This window comes from Myotis nattereri (assembly GCF_964212035.1).
Source record: "Myotis nattereri genome assembly, chromosome: 7".
In the NCBI taxonomy this organism is placed as follows: Eukaryota; Metazoa; Chordata; class Mammalia; order Chiroptera; family Vespertilionidae; genus Myotis; species Myotis nattereri.
The window spans coordinates 78316649-78336502 of NC_138082.1; the positions used below are offsets into that span (position 1 = coordinate 78316649).

Genomic DNA, 19854 nt, shown 5'->3' on the forward strand with positions numbered 1-19854 from the left:
ATGTGATTAACTTAATGATCTTGTGATAAGGATTATCCATGTTGATTCAAGTGATCACAAGGGTCCTTAGAAGAGACAGATAGGCGGATTAGGGTCAGAGAAAAAAGAGATAGGATGATGGGAGCAGAGATCAGAGACATACACTTTGAATACAGAGGTAGAGTCCACAAGCCAAGGAATGCAGGAAGTCTCTAAGAGGTTGGAAAAGGCAAGGATATGAAGTTTTCCCTAGGGCCCTGGAGGGAGTGTGGCCCTGCGAACATTTTGATTTCAGCCTATAAAAACCCATTTTGAACTTCTGACCTGCAAAACTGTAAACTAACATATGTTTGTACTTTTAAATAATACGTTTACGGTAATTTGTTATATCAGCCATAAGAAATGAACACAGCTTGACTTGTGAAAATATCTGCTCTTGTTTTGAACTTAATGGTTTTATTTAATAGATAATTTTTGGATTTATAGATGTTTCTTAGTATTATATTCCCATCATCCAAATTCAGAACAAAACTAGTGGGTTTTCACCAGACTATTGCTAACCTTAACTGCTTATCAATTGTTTTAATATATTTTATGTAATGTAGGATTTCATGTATTGAAAGGGTTTTATGTGCCAGACACTGCACTATGAACTTGGAATGGGCTATCTTACTTATGCGTCACAACAAAACCACAAGGTAGGAACTATTATCCCCATTTTGCTGGGGCTTGAAGAAGCAAAGCAGCATGACCAGTCACCAGCAGAGTTGATATTCAAGCCCAGTCTGCCAGATTTTAAAACACATCTCTGCTCTGCCACGTTGATCTGTCACTGTTCTATGTTCAATTTCTCTAGCTGGGGTAGAATATTAAGAATCTGAAATGCCATGAATTTTCAGGAAAGATGTGTTACTATAAATGTATCTTTCTTGGGGGGAAAAGCTAGTTTCCTAGAAATGTCATGTGCTTGTTTCACATGTCAAATGGAAATGATTTCAAGCATCAAGCTTGAAATTGTGATTGTTGGAAAAGTCAGAGGGATCTCTCAAAAGCATTGAAGGAAAAGCAAAAACTCTGTCTTGGTAGGAACCTATAATTTCCCTGGGGGCGGGGGGGCGGGGAATCTTCTCTAAAGAGTAAAACTATTGAATTGATATCCAGCAAAGTTATGGTGTAAACTCATATTCTGCCTATGAACTTTTCTGAAACTGTATTATTTTTCAGTTGGTTTTTGTTACCTACATACTAGACACATTAGCCAAGGACAGATGCTATTTTTTCCCTTGTGCCCTCTTCTGTTTCTCAGTTCTCTCTCTTTGAAAGGGAAGAGAGTGCAATTTCATTTTGCATACTCACCTTTCCCAGCTCTGTGTTACATGTGGTCTGATCAGGCTGGGGCAAGAAACAGCTTTGTTCTTCAGGCATCTCTTCTGAACAAATCAGCTGATGCATTAAACCAGTTAACAATAAATCCTCGAGTTCCACCAGTCAGCCCCTTTCCCTCTTTTCCATCTGAACAATTAGTAAATATATCATTTTTTTTCCAATTTTATATAATACATTTTTCAAAGTCAAGTCCTACCGCTCTTTCAGCCATACTGCTCCTTGCCCTGCTTATGTCTAAGGACACTTCGCTTGGGAGAGACCTGAAGGACCACAGAGACCACAGTGGTTTGTTATCTGTACCCCCATTTCTTTTTGTCTCTTCTTAATGCACTGTCAGTACATCCCCATCACTGTTTTGTGGGACAAGTTCTAGTGGGTTCTTGTGGGGTACAGATGGATGTGGAAGCCAACTGGATATCTTTGTTAAGACCGAACTAAACCTTCTGTTTCCCCTCCAGCCTCTAAAAACCTCCTCCTCATTGAGTTTATGCAGCAAGTCCTTAAATAATATTGTTTTTTTCAATGTTGTTTTCTTATAATATTGATGAGATACCACAGGAACTTAACTCTTGTTTGTATCAATTAGCCTATGGTAAAATTCATTTTATTGTATGTTGTTGTTTTTTCGCTGAAAGGCACAGAACCTACCAATGACATTGTGTGGCATACATAATTATGCATATCTGTACAGACAAATACATATATGTGTGGAGGTAATAATAAAATAAATTTTTAGATCTCTTAATATGGTCTAATTACGTAAATAAATTTCCTAATATTAAAACATCCTTGGTAATTTGGATTAAATTACACTTGGTCATGGTGTATTAATGTTTAATGCTGTTGAATTCTATTTGCTGATTATTTTTTGGGATTTCAAAATCAAGATTCATAAGCGAGATTAGCCCATACTTTTCTTTTTGTTTCTTCTATCTTTATCAAGTGTAGGTTTCAATGATATACTCAGTTTATTAAAAGAATTTAGGTCATTCTTCTCATGATTTCCCCTAGCCTCTGGAATAATTTATGAAGCATATTATTTACCCACTCTTTGAAAGCTTGATAGATGTTCCATGTGAAACCATCTGGGTCTATACCATTTTACGAATTGGTTCTTTAATACTTTTGAAAACTTCTTTTATGGAAATCATTTTCATCTCTACTAGAAACAATTTTCTAAAATTGTATTAAAAATTGTACCCATATCTCTTAGATTTTAAAATATTTTTATTCAGCACTTCCAGCAGTCTCAAATTTGTGTTAATTCACCTGTTTCAATGGTTATATCATGATCAATTTAATTTTATATATATGGCTGGGAAAAGTAGGTTTATAGACGCAATAAAAATAGGTAATACAATAATTAAGAAATAATAATACAGGAATAAACTCTGTGTTTCGTGTACTCACAGCTGTAACTCTGCTCAGCCCTGTATTGTTTACTTTTATTCATTGCTTAGGTTGGCTAGTGCTGGTCTATTTTATTACTTTTTATAAAGTCCTAATTTTGATTTATTATTCCTACAAATTATTATTTTCTACCAAAAGTAGTTAAAGATTTTAACTTTATTATTATTATTTTCTGAGGGTTTAACGCAATGTCAATGGGTCTTGAATTTCATTAGGTGTGTTTGCTACATTTATTGAAGCAAGCATATTAATTTTCTTCTGTTTATTTCTGTTAGTGTTGTTAATTACATGGATTTGTAAAACATGATTAACCACCGAGAAATTCTTAGAATGCACCATGTTTGTATTGTTATATTTTGCTAGATTTGATTATTGATGTTTTGTATAGGATTTTTCAACTCTGTGCATTAATCAGGTTGGTCTTTTCCTTTTCTATAAAATCTGTTAGATTTTTGTATCAATATTATCCTGGCCTCATAAAATGAGCTGGGAAATATTCCTTATTTTTTCCTTATTTCAAAGAGTTTATGTAATGTTGATGTCTTTTCTTCCTTCAATGTTTAGAATAATTCACCTGTTAAGCCATCTGGGCCTGAAGTTATTTCTGGAAAATTTTAAAAATAACACACCCAACTTTGAGAGTACAAAGAAAACTATTAAGATTTTCCTATTATTTGTGTTTAATTTAGTAATATTTTTAGAAGAGTTTGTTCATTTCATCTAATTGTCAAATTTGTAAGGCATACATTTTTATGTAATACAGAAGTGGGCAAGAGTAGCTTTATAGTGTGTGAGTACGCTAAACACAGAGTTAATGAAGCTATTGTAATAATCATAACCCAAATGTATTTTTTCCATATGAACAACTGTAAACCTACTTTTGTCCACTCCGTATGTATTTATTATACTTTTGTTTGTAAAATCTTTAGAATTTTCTTCTTTTTTTATATATTAGAGGCCCAGTGTACAAAAATTTTGGGTGGGGGGTCCCTTAGTTTTGCCTGAGCCCTCTCACAGTCTGGAGTCCTCAGGGGATGTCCTACAGATGTCTGGCCTCCCTCTGCAGGAGGTGATTTGACAGGCAATCAGGGGATGGCGCCACCTCATCACCCTGACATTGCTGTCCAGCCTCCCTCTGTGGGAAGCGACCAGATGGGCCTATCAGAGGATGGTGCTGGCCCGCCTATTGACCCTCTGCCATTGCCGCTGGTTGCAGCCTTCCTCCCCCCTTCAAGGCCATTCCCTCCCTCTGCCCGCTGGCATACACCTTGGGTGGCCTGGCACAGCCTACTCACTGGTCCCACCCCTGCCTACTGGTCATTCTGCCATTCGGTTTATTTGCATATTACTATTTTATTATATAGGATACTGGTAACTTTTTCTCTCTTTTCTTTTTCTTGCCTAGTCTTGCTAGGAACTTATTAATTTTACTAATCTGGTCAAAGCACAAACTCTTTGCTTTCTTCATTTTTATTGCCAATTTTTGTGTATTTCATTATTTTCTTCTTTTTCATTTCCTCTTGTTTACTGTTTGAGAGTTGATGTTCTTTTTTTTTCAGTTTTTTTGAGGTAAAAGTTAAGCTATTGTTTTTCTAATTTCTTCTTTTCTAACAAATGTATTTAAAGCTATCTTTTACCCTTAAGCACTGCTTTAGTTGATTCTCCAGTTTGTATTTATTATATCTTCATTATCATAGAATTCAAAAGTATTTAATTTTATTTTACTATGATCTATTCTTTGACCCATGGGTTATGTAGAAGTGATTGCCTAGTTTCAAGCAGTTGTGAATATGTAAGGTATCTTTTTTTTTTTTTTTTAGTTTTAGCTTAATTCCACTGGGTCAAAATCATTTCAAAATAATTTCAATCATTGAAATTTATTGATTTTTGATCCAGCATAAGTCAATCTTGGTAAACATTTAAAGTGTACTTAAAATATTAATTTTATTATTCCTAGGTGCAATATACTATAAATGTTAAGTGTATTTAGTTGATTGAGTTTATCAGATCTTATTGATTTTCCTGTTGGTTTGCTCTGTCAGCTCAGCCCTGAGAAAGAAGGAAATTCTGCCATTTACCAACAACATGAATGAACTTTGAGGGTATTATGCCTAGTGAGATAATATTGTATAATATCACTTATAGGTGAAATCTAAAAAGCCAAACTCACAGAAACAGAGAGTAGAATGGTGGTTACCAGGGCCTAAGGGTGGGGGAATTGGGGAGACATTCTTAAAGGGTACAAACTTGCAACTAGAAGATGAGTAAATTCTGCCATCTAATGCAGAGCATAGTGATTAAAATCCACAATACTGTATTATTTACTTAAAATTTGCCAGAAGACTAGATCTTAAATGTTCTCATGCCCTGAAGAAATAATCATTATGTGACCTGATAGAAGCTTTGCTAAAACTAAGGTGGTAATCATATTGCAATAAATAAATGTATAAAATTTGCTCATTATAGAACTTAAACAATGTTATTTGTTGATTATCCTATCTAATAATAGACAAACATGGTAATTAACCATAACTTCACTACCCTTCCCATTGGCTAATCGGGGTGATATGCAAATTAACTGCCAACAAAGATGGTGGCTAATTTGCATACATAGGTGCAATGATGGGATGCAAAAGGGGAAAGATGGAAGAATGGTGGCAGGTAAGAGCGGGCTGCCTTTGCCCACCCCCCAGCTGGTGATTGCCATTGGAAAGCCTGGCAGCAGGCCAGGCGACAGCCCCAGCTGGTGTGCTGGTGATCGCCATGGCGATCGGAGGAAGAGAGAGCCCGGGTGCAGGACCCCTGGGGCCAGGGGTGCCGGGTGGCCTGTGGCCCCCTGATCTGCAATGGTGCAGGGAGGGGCAGGGCCCCAGGCTCAGTGGCACCCCGGGCACCAGGTGCAACTGTGCCTGCGGTCCCCTGATCTGCGATCGTGATGGGAGAGGCAGGGCAGCAGGCATGGCAGCACCCTGGGCATCAGGTGCAGCCCCAGGGTGCAGCTGTGCCTGCAGCCCTCTGATCTGCTATCATGAAGGGAAGGGCGGGGCCACAGTCACGGCTGCACGGGGTACTGGGTGCTGCCGTGCCTGGGGCCCCCTGGTATGCAATCACAAAGGGAGGGGCTGGGCAGCAGGCAAGGCAGCACCCTGGGCACTGGGTGCAGGCCCAGTTTGCAACCATGCCTATGGCCCTCTGATCTGCCATGCGAAGGGAGGGGCAGGGCCACAGGCACAGTGGCACCCTGGGCATCTAGTGCAGCCATGCCTGCAGCCCCCAGATCTGCAATCGAGATGGAGGGGCAGGGCAGCAGGCATGGCAGCATCCTGGACACTGGGTGCAGGCCCAGGGTGCAGCCTGCCTGCGGCCATCTGATCTGCGATTGCGAAGGGAGTGGCAGGGCCACAGGCACGGCTGCACCTGGGCTACCAGGTGCAAGTGTGCCTGGGGCCCCAGGATCTGCAATCGTGAAGGCAGGGGCGAGGCAGCAGGCATGGCAGCACCCTGGGCACCTGGTACAGCCCCAGGGTGCAGCCATGCCTGCAGCCCCCTGATCTGTGAATGCTAAGGGAGGGCTGGAGGCACAGGCATGGCAGCCCTCCAGGCATCCCAGCACCTGACATGCTAAGGTCGGGGATGAAATGACTTTTCCCAACCACATCTACAAATATCCTGGGGAAGGCATCACTAAAGAGTTCACAACAACTCTCTTACTTGGCAAGGAAGAAAAAAGTTGGCAAGGGAAAGAATCCCTTACATTCAAGTTAAGGTCCCTCTGAGTGAAAAAGAGTATTTCCAATGTAAAGGAGGGAGCAGGCAAAAATAATAGGTTCTCATGACTTCCACTGAAGTTTGAGCATATGACAAAGTCAAAATGAACATACAAATTAAAACAGACAGTGGGCATTCAAATGACCCGAATCATCTGTCACTGTTTGTTCCAATAGCAGCAATGCTTATGTGATCATATAGTTTAACAAACATACAAAACAAGTCACATGATAAGAGAGGTTCAGCTTCTAAAGTAAATTGAATATGTTCTTTAAAAATTCTCATGTCATATGATCTCACTCATTTCTGGATAATAAAGACCATTATAAACTTATGAACAAAAATAGATACAGAGGCAGAGCTGCCTCAAACAGACTGTCAAACTACAGCAGGAAGGCCAGGGAGGGTGGGAGGGCAGGAGGGGGGTGGGTAAGAGATCAACCGAAGGACTTGTATGCATGCACATAAGCATACAATGGACATAAGACACTGGGGGGTAGGGGAGGCCAGGGGATTGTCAAGGGCGGGGTGGGGGTGGGGGGGGGGGGAAAGAGACATATATAATACACTTTGTAATACTTTAAGCAATAAAAAAAGAAAAAAAAAGAGCAAGTAAATAAAAAAAAAAATATTCTCATGTCCTCCCCTCTGACTATAGTTCTTAATTTTCCAATCAGAAAATTACCCCAGGTGATCCAGTAACATGTAGAACTTCAGTAACCTAACTTATTTAAAAAACAAACAAACATCCCAACCATTTTTAAAATATTTAAATTGATATTTTAGCGTTAAAATTATAGAAGATATTTAGATCCAAATATATTTTCTGAATAGAAAATATTTCAGTTTTTTATTTTAAAAAAATAAACATAAAGAAATATATAAGTGACACATTTTCCCAAGGAACTCTGAATTAGTACCTTTCCCTCTAAATTTCTTCAAATTAAGAGAATCTATGGAGTTCCCTATACTGTACAAGTTTTAATGAAAGAAAATAAGATTTTCTAAGAGCATCAAATACATGTTTTGTTATTTACAAACATATATTCCTCTCTCTCTCTCTCTCTCTCTCTCTCTCTCTCTCTCTCTCTCTCTTTCTCTCTCATATACTCTTACTGATTCAGAGAGGAAGGGAGAGTGAGAGAGAGAAACATCAATGATGAGCCCTGGCCGGATTGGCTCAGTGGATGGAGCGTCGGCCTGCGGACTGAAGGGTTCCAGGTTCGATTCTGGTCAAAGGCATGTACCTTGGCTGCAGGCACACCCCCAGTAGGAGGCTTGCAGGAGGCAGCTGATCAATGTTTCTCTCTATCATCGATGTTTCTAACTCTCTATCCCTCTCCCTTCCTCTCTGTAAAAAAGCAATAAAATATATTAAAAAAAGAAAGAAAGAAACATCAATGATGAGAGAGAATCATTGATCGGCTGCCTCCTACATGCCCCATACTGGGGATCAAGACCACAACCCAGGCATGTGGCCTGACCTGGAATCAAACTGTGACTTCCTGGTTCATAGGTCGATGCTAAACCACTGAGTCACACTGGCAGGGCTCAATTCTAATTTATAAATTCATTCCAAGGACATATACAGCTTGAAAAGCTTTGGAAGTAGTTTCAAAAAAATTAGCTTTTAAGTAACAAGAAAACAGTTATAGAAGAAAGTTTAAATTAAAAGAATAAATTGTTTTGATTTATTCAAGAGTGGGAACATCCTCCATGAAAATGTGTACCTTGACTGTTGATGGCTGGGAGGCCTTATCACACCTTAGGAATTCAAATGCTTTTTACAATGAAAAGAAAGAGAGTTTCATCTCATTTCTCTACCAGGGTAGATGTCTGTCAATAGAAGGTGGACATCAATAAAAGGAGGGGCTTTATAATCAATCCAGAAAGTCAGCAATCTATGAATAATCCAGAACTGAGTATTTATCTCCTCTGCCACACACCCTCCCTCCCAGCCAGTGAGCAAGATAATTACTCTCAAGTCAAGCTAAGTGCCCCCCAGTCACAGTGGCCCAATGCTGACATACAAAGCATACAAATAATTCTCATGCTGGCATAAAAGTGACAACTTTCTTGGAAGAAAAGCAGATACTATAAATTTCTCAAAGTCTTCCTGAAACATTTTTTTAAGTAATTTTTACTTCTTTAGAAAAAATGCCATGGGAAACCATCTGTAATAAAATGCCGATTCTATAAAATAATTCATCTATACTAATAAAAGGGTAATATGCTAATTAGACTGGGAGACCTTCCAGATGTTCTTCTGGACAAAGACATGGTGGCAGGGCCGAGGTAGAGGTGGTTAGAGGCCAAGAGGGGAGGGCAGTTGTGGGTGATCAGGCTGTTGGGGGGCAGGGCCACTGGGGGTAAGCAGACCATCAGGGGGCCAGTTGGGAACAAGCAGGCCATCAGTGGGTGTCAGTTGGAGGTGATCAGGACAGCCGGGGGGGGGGCAGTTTGGAGTGAGCAGGCCAGCAGGGGGACAGTGGGGATGAGCAGGCCAGTGGGGAGGGAAGGTAGGGGCGGCAGGCCAGCAGGGAGGGGCAGTTTGGGGTGATCAGGCTGGCAGGGGGGCATTTGGGGGCAAGCAGGCTAGCAGTAGGGGAGGGGGGGGCAGTTGGGAGCAAGCAGGCAGAATGGTTAGAGGCAATCAAGCAGGCAGGCAGGCAGGTGAGTGGTTAGGAGCCAGCAGTCCTGGATTGCGAGAGGGATGTCTGACTGCCGGTTGAGGCCCGATCCCTGTAAACTGGCAGTAGGACATTCTTCAAGGGGTCACAAATTGGAGAGGGTGCAGGCCAGGCTGAGGAATATACCTTCCCCTGTGCACGAATTTCATGCACCAGGCCACTAGTCTCTAATAATAAAAGCCTAATATGCTAATTAGAACACTGGTCCTTCTGGACAACCTTCCAGATGAAGCCACAGCGGCGGTGGGGGCTGAGCTCCTTGCATGAATTTTGTGCATTGGGCCTCTAGTATTTCAATAAAAAAAGAGAGGAAGGGAGTTGGCAATGCTGTATATAAAAAACAAAAGTGTCTGGCATGGCAATCGACATCAGACTGGCCCAAGGCATGATGGCTACTTAAATGTCAGCAGGTGCCAGGCAAGTGATATGCGTAAGTAAAATGGGTCAGGGGAAAGGGCCTACTGTGTACATTACATGAGGGTGGGTATATGAGCGCATATAAGTGTGCAGTTTGTGTGTGTCTGTGTCTGTGTGTGTGTCTATGTGTGTTTATGTGTGTGTGTGGCTGTGTCTGTGTGTGTCTGTGTGTGTGTAGGGGGCACAATTACGAGCTGTGATTCTTCAAAAGGAGGCAGCTTGTATTCTTCTCCAGAAGAGATTTGTTTTGTGGGTCTAATGTTGCTCAATGTCCTAATCTTTCAAAATAAGCCAGAAAACAATACATTTATATAAAATATCGTGAGTGTCCAATGTTGGCTCAAAATGTTAACCACCCGAAGCAATGCCTGGGTGCCAGAGTTGGGTTGTGGACTTCAGGCTCAGGAAGAAGAGATGTTTGGAAGGAGTGGGGGCATGAAGAAGCGAAAACAGACAACAGTAAAGATGCTTAAAGCTTTTATTTAAGTATGTCTTTGATATATTGAAAGATGAGCATTTTTATGACAAAAGTTACAAGAAGAAAGTTTTCTTTCCAGTTCCACCACTGTGGCTACCAGCCCAATACTTATTTAAATGCAGAGATGCTGTGATTGGAATAATTTACATGTACAAATCATACCACAGAAAAACAATTTCATTGCTAACTATATAAGCAGGTTAGGGTACTTCATCCAAAACAAGAAGAAAATAAGATTTTTCACTTTTATATTTTAAAGCTGATATTTTAGCAATAGTTTGATAATGGTTTATTCCATTTCTACTCTTTTGGCAACACAGCCATAAAAGACAATCTATTCATTGGCATGTAAAGCAACATGGCTTCAGAATACACCTCTTAAATTTACAGAACTTAAAATTTCAAACATCCCCTGTGGTTGGTAGGTGATGTTATGAAGATGATCTTGAGTAGTGACATACTTACTTCCTAAAGATAAAAGAAAAAGACAGTCATATAACAGAACTATCATACTCAGATGATATAGATAAATTATCTGGGAAATATTTTAAAGATTTATTTTGGTAAAAGTTATTTATTGATCATTTTGTCTTATGAATCCCATAGTCTTTTGAACTTGTCAAATATTTGCACTCAAAGATGACATCCTAAAGTTACCCAGTCAAGGAATATAAAGTGTATAAATAGTTATAAAAAGCAATTATAACCCACCAAGATAAGTGGTTACTTTTGGTGTTTAGGTTTCTATTATCCTTATTACATTAAGTATATAAGACCAAATTTATTTGTGCTAAAAATTCAAAATATGTAGCAATATAGAATGTCACATTATCACGCGAATGATGTATATTTCCATGTTTTATTCTTATCTGTGTTCCTATGCCCTGTCCCTTAATTGACACTCAGGAAATATTTTTGGAGTAAGTGGGTGAATGAGTAAATGTATAATTATCTAAAACAAATATAATGATGTATTCTTAAATGAGTCATACTTTTGCTTATCTACCAAGAGAGCAAAGACTCCACTCCTCACACAAGGAACAACCTGTAGCTGTTTATGAAAGTTTTGATGGTTTTCAGAACGCACTAAAAGGCAATCACCTGTCGGTAATTTTGTTTTGCAGCAGCCACTTTATATATTCCTGGTTGGCAAGAATATCATGAACTGTGTTCATTTCATCGGACAAAGAGCCATCGACATGTCTGCGGCGGACCGTTTCAGGAACGCCTTTTTGGAGTCTGAGGACAAAGGGGATAAAAATCAGTATTTGGTTAAATGCTTTAAATACATGCTTTCTGATTGCATATCACTGGTAACGTGGGCGGGTCACTGAGAAAACAGGATGTCATATTTACAGAGGGCTGACTGTGGGAACCTGCATGAACTGGTGCATGTCAGAATGGACAATCTGGAGGTAGTGAAGAGCAGAGCAGGACGGGAAACCCAGCCTGTAAAACTTCATGCCTTCTGCAGTGGTCCAACAGCTCCAGAGATTTTAGTATATTGGCAACACAGAAGTTATTATTGAGACTATTAGTCTGTTTAAAATTCAGAAAAATGTAAAACTAGTAGTTATTAGAACAGCCTTGCAAAGTGCAGTATTAAGGGATTAAACTTTATATTAGATTTTCTTTTTTTATTAGTTTAATTAGCAGCATTTTTGGTGCCCCTCTAAAATATCATAAAATGTCCTCAAGTATAAGCAACTATTCTACCACTGATTTTGTAAATTGGGTCATCAATGTTTAAAAAAGCAGTGGCAATATCAGGTTATTAGCTAAATAGTAATACAATCCCTTTGGTCTTAAGATTTCTCCAAGTCTCAGTAAGCTTGCTTTAAATTTCACAAAAATTGAGTTGAACATGAATTTCCTGCTTCTCATAATTCAAATGTCAATCAAAATGGTCAAGAGAAAATGAGACGGTTCAGGGGTCTGTTTGGTTGTGGTAAGATCCAAGAAGGTACCTAACGGCTTAGTCTTATTTTCAGCTGTGAAATTTTAATGGCTATTTATATGACAGTCCCATAAAATGGGGATGTTGTTAAATATATGGATGTTTGCACATATTTATATTTTGAGTGTCATTTCATTAAACATCTTAAGTTTAATACCTTTCAGTCTTTATCAGATTATTAGCTAAACAGTAACACAAATATATGTTGATCCCATATGTAAATACTTAACTTCAAACTTTAAGTTTTCAGCATTATTTCTTTTTTCCTCATCCCTAGTTTTTCTAGTTTAAGCTTATTATTGTGATGTAGTTCTCAATAGCACCCTCTTCTCAAAAGTGTCTTGGATTGACAAATGAATCGCCTCATTATAACACAACTCTAATGTGGGATAAAAATACCACCTGTCTGACTCTATTATTAATACTTACTACTACAGATAAAACATATTAAACTCTTGTAGATTGTCTCCCACCAATAGGAGTTATTTCCTTACTTTGTGAGACTATACTAATTGCTTCTATAACTCAAATCAATAAATAGATAACTGTAGTGTAAGTTTTCAACATCATGCAAAAATAAAAAATAAAGTTAAATAAGAGTGTACAGACTTAACTCTTGCCTTCCTAGGCCTTTCTCTAGCCAAGCAATGGGTTCCTTGGCAGCTTGGCCTTCCAAATAAGAACTTAAATCACTGGTAAAGGTCCCTTCAGCATGTCTCTCAAATTCATCATGACGTTTGGCAATGCCCATCTTGATAGAAACATGAAAGTTATATTGAAGATCTGTCTCTTTAGCAATATGGTTCTCACCTGTAAGTAGTGGCAGCATGGGGTTGAAGAGACTGAGGGAGATTTGTGTGATGAGGGTAGTTAGGAGACTCGTCCTGAAACTACATGAAGTATCTGAATGGGCGGTTGATGGTAGAGAGATAATAGCAGTTAAGGGGAGCATTGGCCCAATCAGCACACCCATGTACACCTCTTCTGCTTATCCGTGCCATTGATTATTACTGTTGCATTTACTTCCGCCTCAGTGTATGTGGACTCTCCAATATGTTATGCAGCTTGCAGACAAGGCAGCTGTTTGTTAATACTTATGGGATCAGACATAGTTAAATGAGTCAAGAGAAAGCTAGGGACCATCTCAAAATGTCATCAAAAGAACCACGTGATAACGGATGAAAGGAAACATGTGATGGGACAGCAGTGAGGAAAGCTAAGATGATGACCCCATATCATCCTCAAATGTGATCTGTGTAGGTGGTTGACCAGCTGCCCTCCTGCACCCATTACCCCTGGAAGGTTTCATCTTAAACACACAACAGAAACTGCCTGAGAGGAGGATTATTTTACATTAGATTACCAAATTGTAGCATTCCCTTTCTAGAAATGAGGATAATTGTTTTTTTTTTCATATTTCTCTTATTTCACCAATGGCCATGTCTGTAGTCACTAACAGGGAATTCTCCCAGTGTCTGCTCTGAATATGACCATATCTTTCCTGTCATGCCCTCCACTTGAAGAACTTTTAGTAAACCATTCTTTCTCTCCAATTCTTCCAGCTGACCCATATTCATTCTCTCTCTTTCTCTCTCTTTCTCTCTCTCCAGGCAAATCTATGTCCTTATCCTGATATTTAGATTCCTTCAGCTACTTTGGATGCACAACTCCCTTCCCCTGTGGGCCACTCTCCAAAGAAATTGTGAAATTCCACCATCTCTGTGAAACCCTTGTGAAAGATTTCCCTCAGTAGCCTACATGCACCGTAAAACCCAACACTGTCAACGAAAATCCAACATTAAAATGTATGCCTTACAAAGGGCTTGCGCTCTTATTTGCCTTCTTCTCTCATTATGCGGTGCAGCTAGGCTATAATTTTAAATGTGTATCTTGGATTGTATTCTACAAGAAAATGACTGCATCTGTTTCCATTCCTTACCACGATTAACTTGGCTAGAGGTTACTTTAAATGTGATTACAGTCATGAGTTTGAATGCTACAGGGGAATGTTGAATTTGCTCTTATCTTTTGGTCAAAAAATAGATTCCTAACCATTCATGTCTAAAAAAGTCAGCTTTCAATTTTAATAGAAAATGGGTAAGAGAGTAAATATTGCTAAGTCCGCAGTGGGGAAAATAATTTAAAATCTACGTTTCATTACAGGGTGGGTAAGGCGTTTTCAGGGTGAGAAGTGGGACTTTCAGAGGCATAATATGGAGAATAGCATCACCAACCTTGAAATCATCAAAGCTGAAAGAGCTTATATGCCCTATTTGATGAGCATAATAACATAATGAAAGTCAGGAGATTTTTAGACATATTTAAGTAACACACTTGTGTGCAAATTTGGGGCCAGGTTTAGACTCTCACTTGTTTTCATCCAGCAACCAAGTCACGAAATCCTGGACACATTCCTTTTGCATAAACTCGTCGAACTCACTGAGGATCCTTTCTTCTTCAGAGTTGCGCTTCTCTTTATGTATCTGACCCAGATCATTGCGTGAGTCTGCATGGGGAGCTGGGAACAAGCTGTGAAGAACAGTGATTGGTGCAACTAAGTCTCTTCTTGAGTGGACTCACTCAAGAAGCACCTTGAAAACACAAGACCACAGGAAATTGAAAGGCAGGTGCCTTGAGCATTTCAGTTGATATGAGGGACACCTTGTTTGCCACGGGAATCTCAGAGTTTTGTTAGAGTTGAATGCACTCTGATTCTAAATCCTGGGAGCAGATTTTTAACTGGCTTCCTCTTTACTGAAATAAGATTAAATAAATAGTTTTTATAAAGTAATTAATGTACTTATGATTCTGCTAGTAATGATAGAAGAGAGCAATGACTTGACTATTTTAAAAGAATGAAGAATCCCAAATCATTTCGGCAGCTGATCTGTGTTCTGAATTTTGTTTGCATGTGTCAATCTAAAAATCTAGCTCCATTACCTGGTTACATGATAGCTGATGACGAAAGAGAAAGACAATTAAAAACTTAAATGATGCCAAGAAAAATCCCACTTGCTAATTTCAAACTGTGTAGTGGATAATCCACATGCCGGTAATCAACAGTTGTTTGCCATGGCAAATATGGAGAAATATTCAATAGTATTAATACTCAGAAATCAAATTGAGATACTATTCTCACCTGTCAAAATAGCAAAGATTTAATATGGGGGAAGCTATTATGAAAGGAGTATTTCTATAAGGCTGAGCGGAGTGTGCATGTGTATGACTTTTCTGGAGAGCAAGCAGGCAAGATATTATAAAAGACTTAAACTTATTCAAACCCTTTGACACAGTAATTTTAGTACCAAAAATCTAGCCTCAGGAAAGAGTAAAAAAAATGTAGGGAGAAAAGTTATTTGCAGCATTCTTTGTAGGAAAATGTAAGAACTCAAGTGTTCAATAGAAGAGGAATAGTTAAATAAATATTATACACTTATGAGATGAAATAGTATGCAGCTATTAAATATCATACATTTAATAGATATTTGTAATGCTATACGAAAGAGCTAACAATACAATGCTAAGATAAAAGGCATAATATGAAGCTGTATAATGATCTGAGATATATTCTAAATACAGTAAATACATAACATTTTGTGCATATTTTGTATCATGAGCATGTATGACTTTTACAATTAGTAAGAAACAGTGTTATTTTTGAAAAAGGAGTAATAAAAAAAAAGTTGGTGTGAATAATTAAAATAATCTGCTATGCAGTGTGTGAGTAGTGAATGGATAGATAGGATCAGCTGAAGATTTCAACAAGCTATAATTTCCCATGTAACACATTTTCCAACATAGCCTACTCCTTTGGTTTCGAAACAACATACTGATCTATACTCCAGAAACAACTTTATCACAATGATATTTTAAACTTTTTAAAATTGTACAGAGTATTTACTCTCAGTTACTGAGACCTCTTCACAAATTATAGTTTTCACAGACCATATTATAACCATCGTGCTTGTTAGTTCAAGTCTAAAGAGTGAATACCTGGACTTCTCCTCTGTGTCCTGAAGGGAACGCTGCCAGCTGCCTTGGACCAGCATCACAAATAATCCAGCCACAAAGTAAATGCTTTTCATGTTTGGTGCCTGTTGGTGCACAGAGACTGGGAGAGATTTGTGGAGGGAGAAAGGCAACCATATTTAAACATGTCAGGCTCAATTCATTTAATTATGAGAAAGTAAATATTATTTTTTAAAAAAAGAAAATCTATTTCATTTTGAGTATATTTTAAAAAGTAGATTATATTTTCCCCCAGATTTTTTTGGTGGCAAAAAAAAAGGATTTAAAAAATGTGTACCACCTTTAAGGTTTTTCATTAATGTAGGACACGTCTGTTAATAATTAGAAGGCTCATTTTCAGATTTGGAATTAAAAATGTCTATGATAAACATTCAAGATAACCACTGTAGATGATATGCTACATATGGTTAGCCTGAATGTCACCTTATTCATAATGCCACCACCTTCACTATCAATCTGGCTTTGAATTAATAGTCCTTCACTTTCAATCATTTACATTATACTGCATTTCAACCATCTTAAAGCGACCTTGGGCTACAACTTGGCATACCAGCTGTCGGTTCAGATGTATTATTCATTTATATTTTAAATAGTATAACTTGGTCTCGACTTTGTAATTATAAAGTGGCCAATAGATTTGAGGTATTTTAGGGTGCTTTGACCTGTTCTAAATTAAAGGGAAAAATTGTTTTAAAGACAAGCAATTTGCAGCAAGAACTAATGCTTCTGGCAACTTGAACAAGTAAGAAACTCAAGAGATCACAGTCATAATGAAAATCAAGGCCTATTTTTGAAGTTTCAGAGCTCCCCAGGTTATTTTATAATTGGACTTAGTCCAAGACGTGTCATTCACTGCTTGTGACACCCTAGGCCTAGTTGTAGGATACACCTGGTTGCTTGTCCTTGTACCACAAGCAGATGCCCCATGAAGCCACAGGATGCCAAAGGCATGATGAGGCAGTGTGTAAGGTGGGAACTAAAATGAATTTGGGGCAGAACATCCCCACAGGGCAAGCTCCTCTATTTTCTGAATAGAAACCTCAAGTCTAGCATTTGTCATGGACTTCTCTCTACTACTCAAGTCCCACCATGTTTCCGTGAGATGTGGGGATTTCAATCCAAGTTTGATTATGTTTATCCATAAATAATTAGAATGAGTATTTTTAGCAAATGGCAATTGGTTTGAAATAAGGATTTTACAAATATTATCATTTCAAAGTATCAATCTTTTCTTTAACATCCTAGCCATATTTGCTGTCTAGCTTTGACACTAAAACATGGAGACTGAATACCAGCAGTGGTATTTTATTCTTTGAAATATTAAGTCTCTTTAGATTAAGTAGTTAGTTAAACAAAGCAACATAATAGTAATTACATATTCTCCCTTCTTCATTCATCAACATGAAATTACTAATTTGGCATTTTGATATGGTTCAGTTGATCTTGTAGGTAAACTTTGGAAACGTTGCCATATATGTAGGTATTGCTTCTGATTATACATCTCAATTATAAATTCATGCCTTCCGGAATTAAAAAAAAAAAAAAAGCAAAGATTTCCTTTAGAATTACACCACTGTTGCAAAAACAAATTAGTCCCAAGTAATTTCTTCTATGCAAAGTCCCTAAAGGTTTTACAAAATCTTCACTATATTCTATATGGAGGGAGATTTAAAGCATGTGCTGTTCTGCTGCTATGGGAGCCATTGGAGGGGGAAACAGTAGTGAATGATCCAAGATTTCTATAGGCAGTGAGTTGAGTTCTACTGAAAGAGAAAATGCTTTTTAAAATTTTATTCGTTCATTTTTAAGTTTATAGAATTGTAAAAAACATTGAGAATAAGCTTAATTGTTTGAATGCCACTACTGAGGAAGCAAATGTTTATATTATTTTAGATTCACAATCTTATTCAATAATAGAAGAATTTCCAGTTACTCCCCTCCACATCCTTCAGATTGCCTAAGGAGAGAATGTGTAGTTTTGTAAAAACCACACATTTCCACTCAAATTTAAAGGGAAAATAAGGGAACAATAGCATTCTCCGTGTAGAAAGACTTTTAGAAAATTAATCTTAGACATAAGCAAGGTGGCATTATATAATATCTCTAAATGTATTGGTGTTGTACGTCAAATTGATACTTTTTAAAATTGAACAGCTCATTTCCTCTCATAGGTCCTTGGTATGTGTAGGAAAACACACCACTTGATCATTTACTCCATTGAGGATCTTTGTAAAATCATTCTTTTCCCTAAGGGCTTAAATGTGTATTTTAGAGCATCTGATTTTGTTTCTATAGAGATTTACTAACATTGTATTTCATATTGTGGGCATTTTAGACATTTTATTTATTCCTATTGGTCCTGAATACATAGTAGACAATTATTAATCAGCTCCATTCAAAGAATTCCCAGTAGTTGAGTAGTTCACTGCACCAAATGTGCTATCTTATTCACAAACAGCTGACTTTGAGTTTTTGATAGAGTTATCAGAAATTTGAATATTTGAAAGATGATGTTGATTCTTCTCTTTTAGAAAATGATAAATTTTCACTGGTAAGGAGCAATTGGTATTATAGCCTCTCTAATGGACACATTTCTGCTGATTTTAAAAGGGGGCTTCTGTCCAAAGTTATAGACACATTAATAAAATCTAAGAAAAATATTTATATAATTAAAATGTTACCCTTATTTTAAAAACACAGTTCTCATAACAGTTAAGTCTTATAACAAGTTCATTGATTTAAATATTTGTTTTTCTTTCAACTTCATATCATTTTATTGAATTAGTTTTCAACTCATTTTGCGGCTTCACTGTGTTGACGTTCCTGTAAATATATTTTGTATCACTTTTTTCAACTCAATTCTACCCTGTGTATTATTAGTGAAAAATATAAGATCAAAGAACAACATTTGAATTCATACTTTATCCCCTTAAAAATACTTAACTATACCCAAATCTGAATAGACAGTCTTACAATCACACAATAGGAAACTTACCTTCTGATATCAGGCATAGAATAGAGCAGGTGGAGAAAGAGCGAACCCTCTTTGGAACTGGAGATGAGCTGGGTCCTGAGCTCTGTACTTCTGCACCAAAGCACACTGCTTTATATGCTCTCTAGCACTGTTTAACCCCACAGATATTACGCTGACAATATAAATTTCTCCTCTGTAAGTAATGGGCTTTTGTTACAAATGATTTAACTCGCCCACTCCCTTCTCTCATCTCATTCTATTCCTTACACTGGGTGGGATCTCAGAGGCCAAGAAACTTTATTTACTCTCATGCCTTTTTTTAATTCTTGGGGAATGGAAAGGGCAGTTGGGAAATTCACCTTTCACTCACCAATCAGGTATGAAAATTGCTGACGAACTCTTGTTGTAATGTACCCCGCGAGTCGAACACAGGACGCTTCAGTCACGGAATCAAATCAAGGAGTCTTCAATTCAAAAGCTGGCGGCTACAAGGGGGCATTAGCTCTCTCCAAATCTCGAAGTCCCGAGTGCGTACAGCAGCAAGCTTATAAAGGCAAAAACCACATCCTGCTAGATGTTGGAACGTGGAACTACCTTGTGAAAGCAGTTTGTACAGAAGCCAAATTGAGCAAAGTTACCTATCTCTAAAGGTTATCTATAGTTTCAGTTCCTGGAGCCACTGAGTCAAGGGAAAGCATTTTTGGGGCTCTGGTGCTCAGGCACAGGAGAATAGCCTTTGTATAAGCACAAGGGGGCTGGCAACAAA

At 38.1% G+C, this 19854-nt stretch overlaps 1 protein-coding gene across 1 annotated transcript; it reads right to left on the minus strand.

Annotated features, from left to right (window-relative positions):
- Positions 1-11225: 11225 nt before the first annotated feature.
- Positions 11226-16170, minus strand: LOC308522042 (pro-glucagon-like; the record flags this gene model as incomplete). The annotated part of the gene is made up of 4 exons (XM_081095218.1): positions 11226-11367; positions 12706-12927; positions 14456-14614; positions 16079-16170. 4 exons carry the CDS (start codon positions 16168-16170, stop codon positions 11226-11228), a joined length of 615 nt encoding a protein of 204 aa, XP_080951344.1.
- Between the last annotated feature and the right edge of the window lie 3684 nt (positions 16171-19854).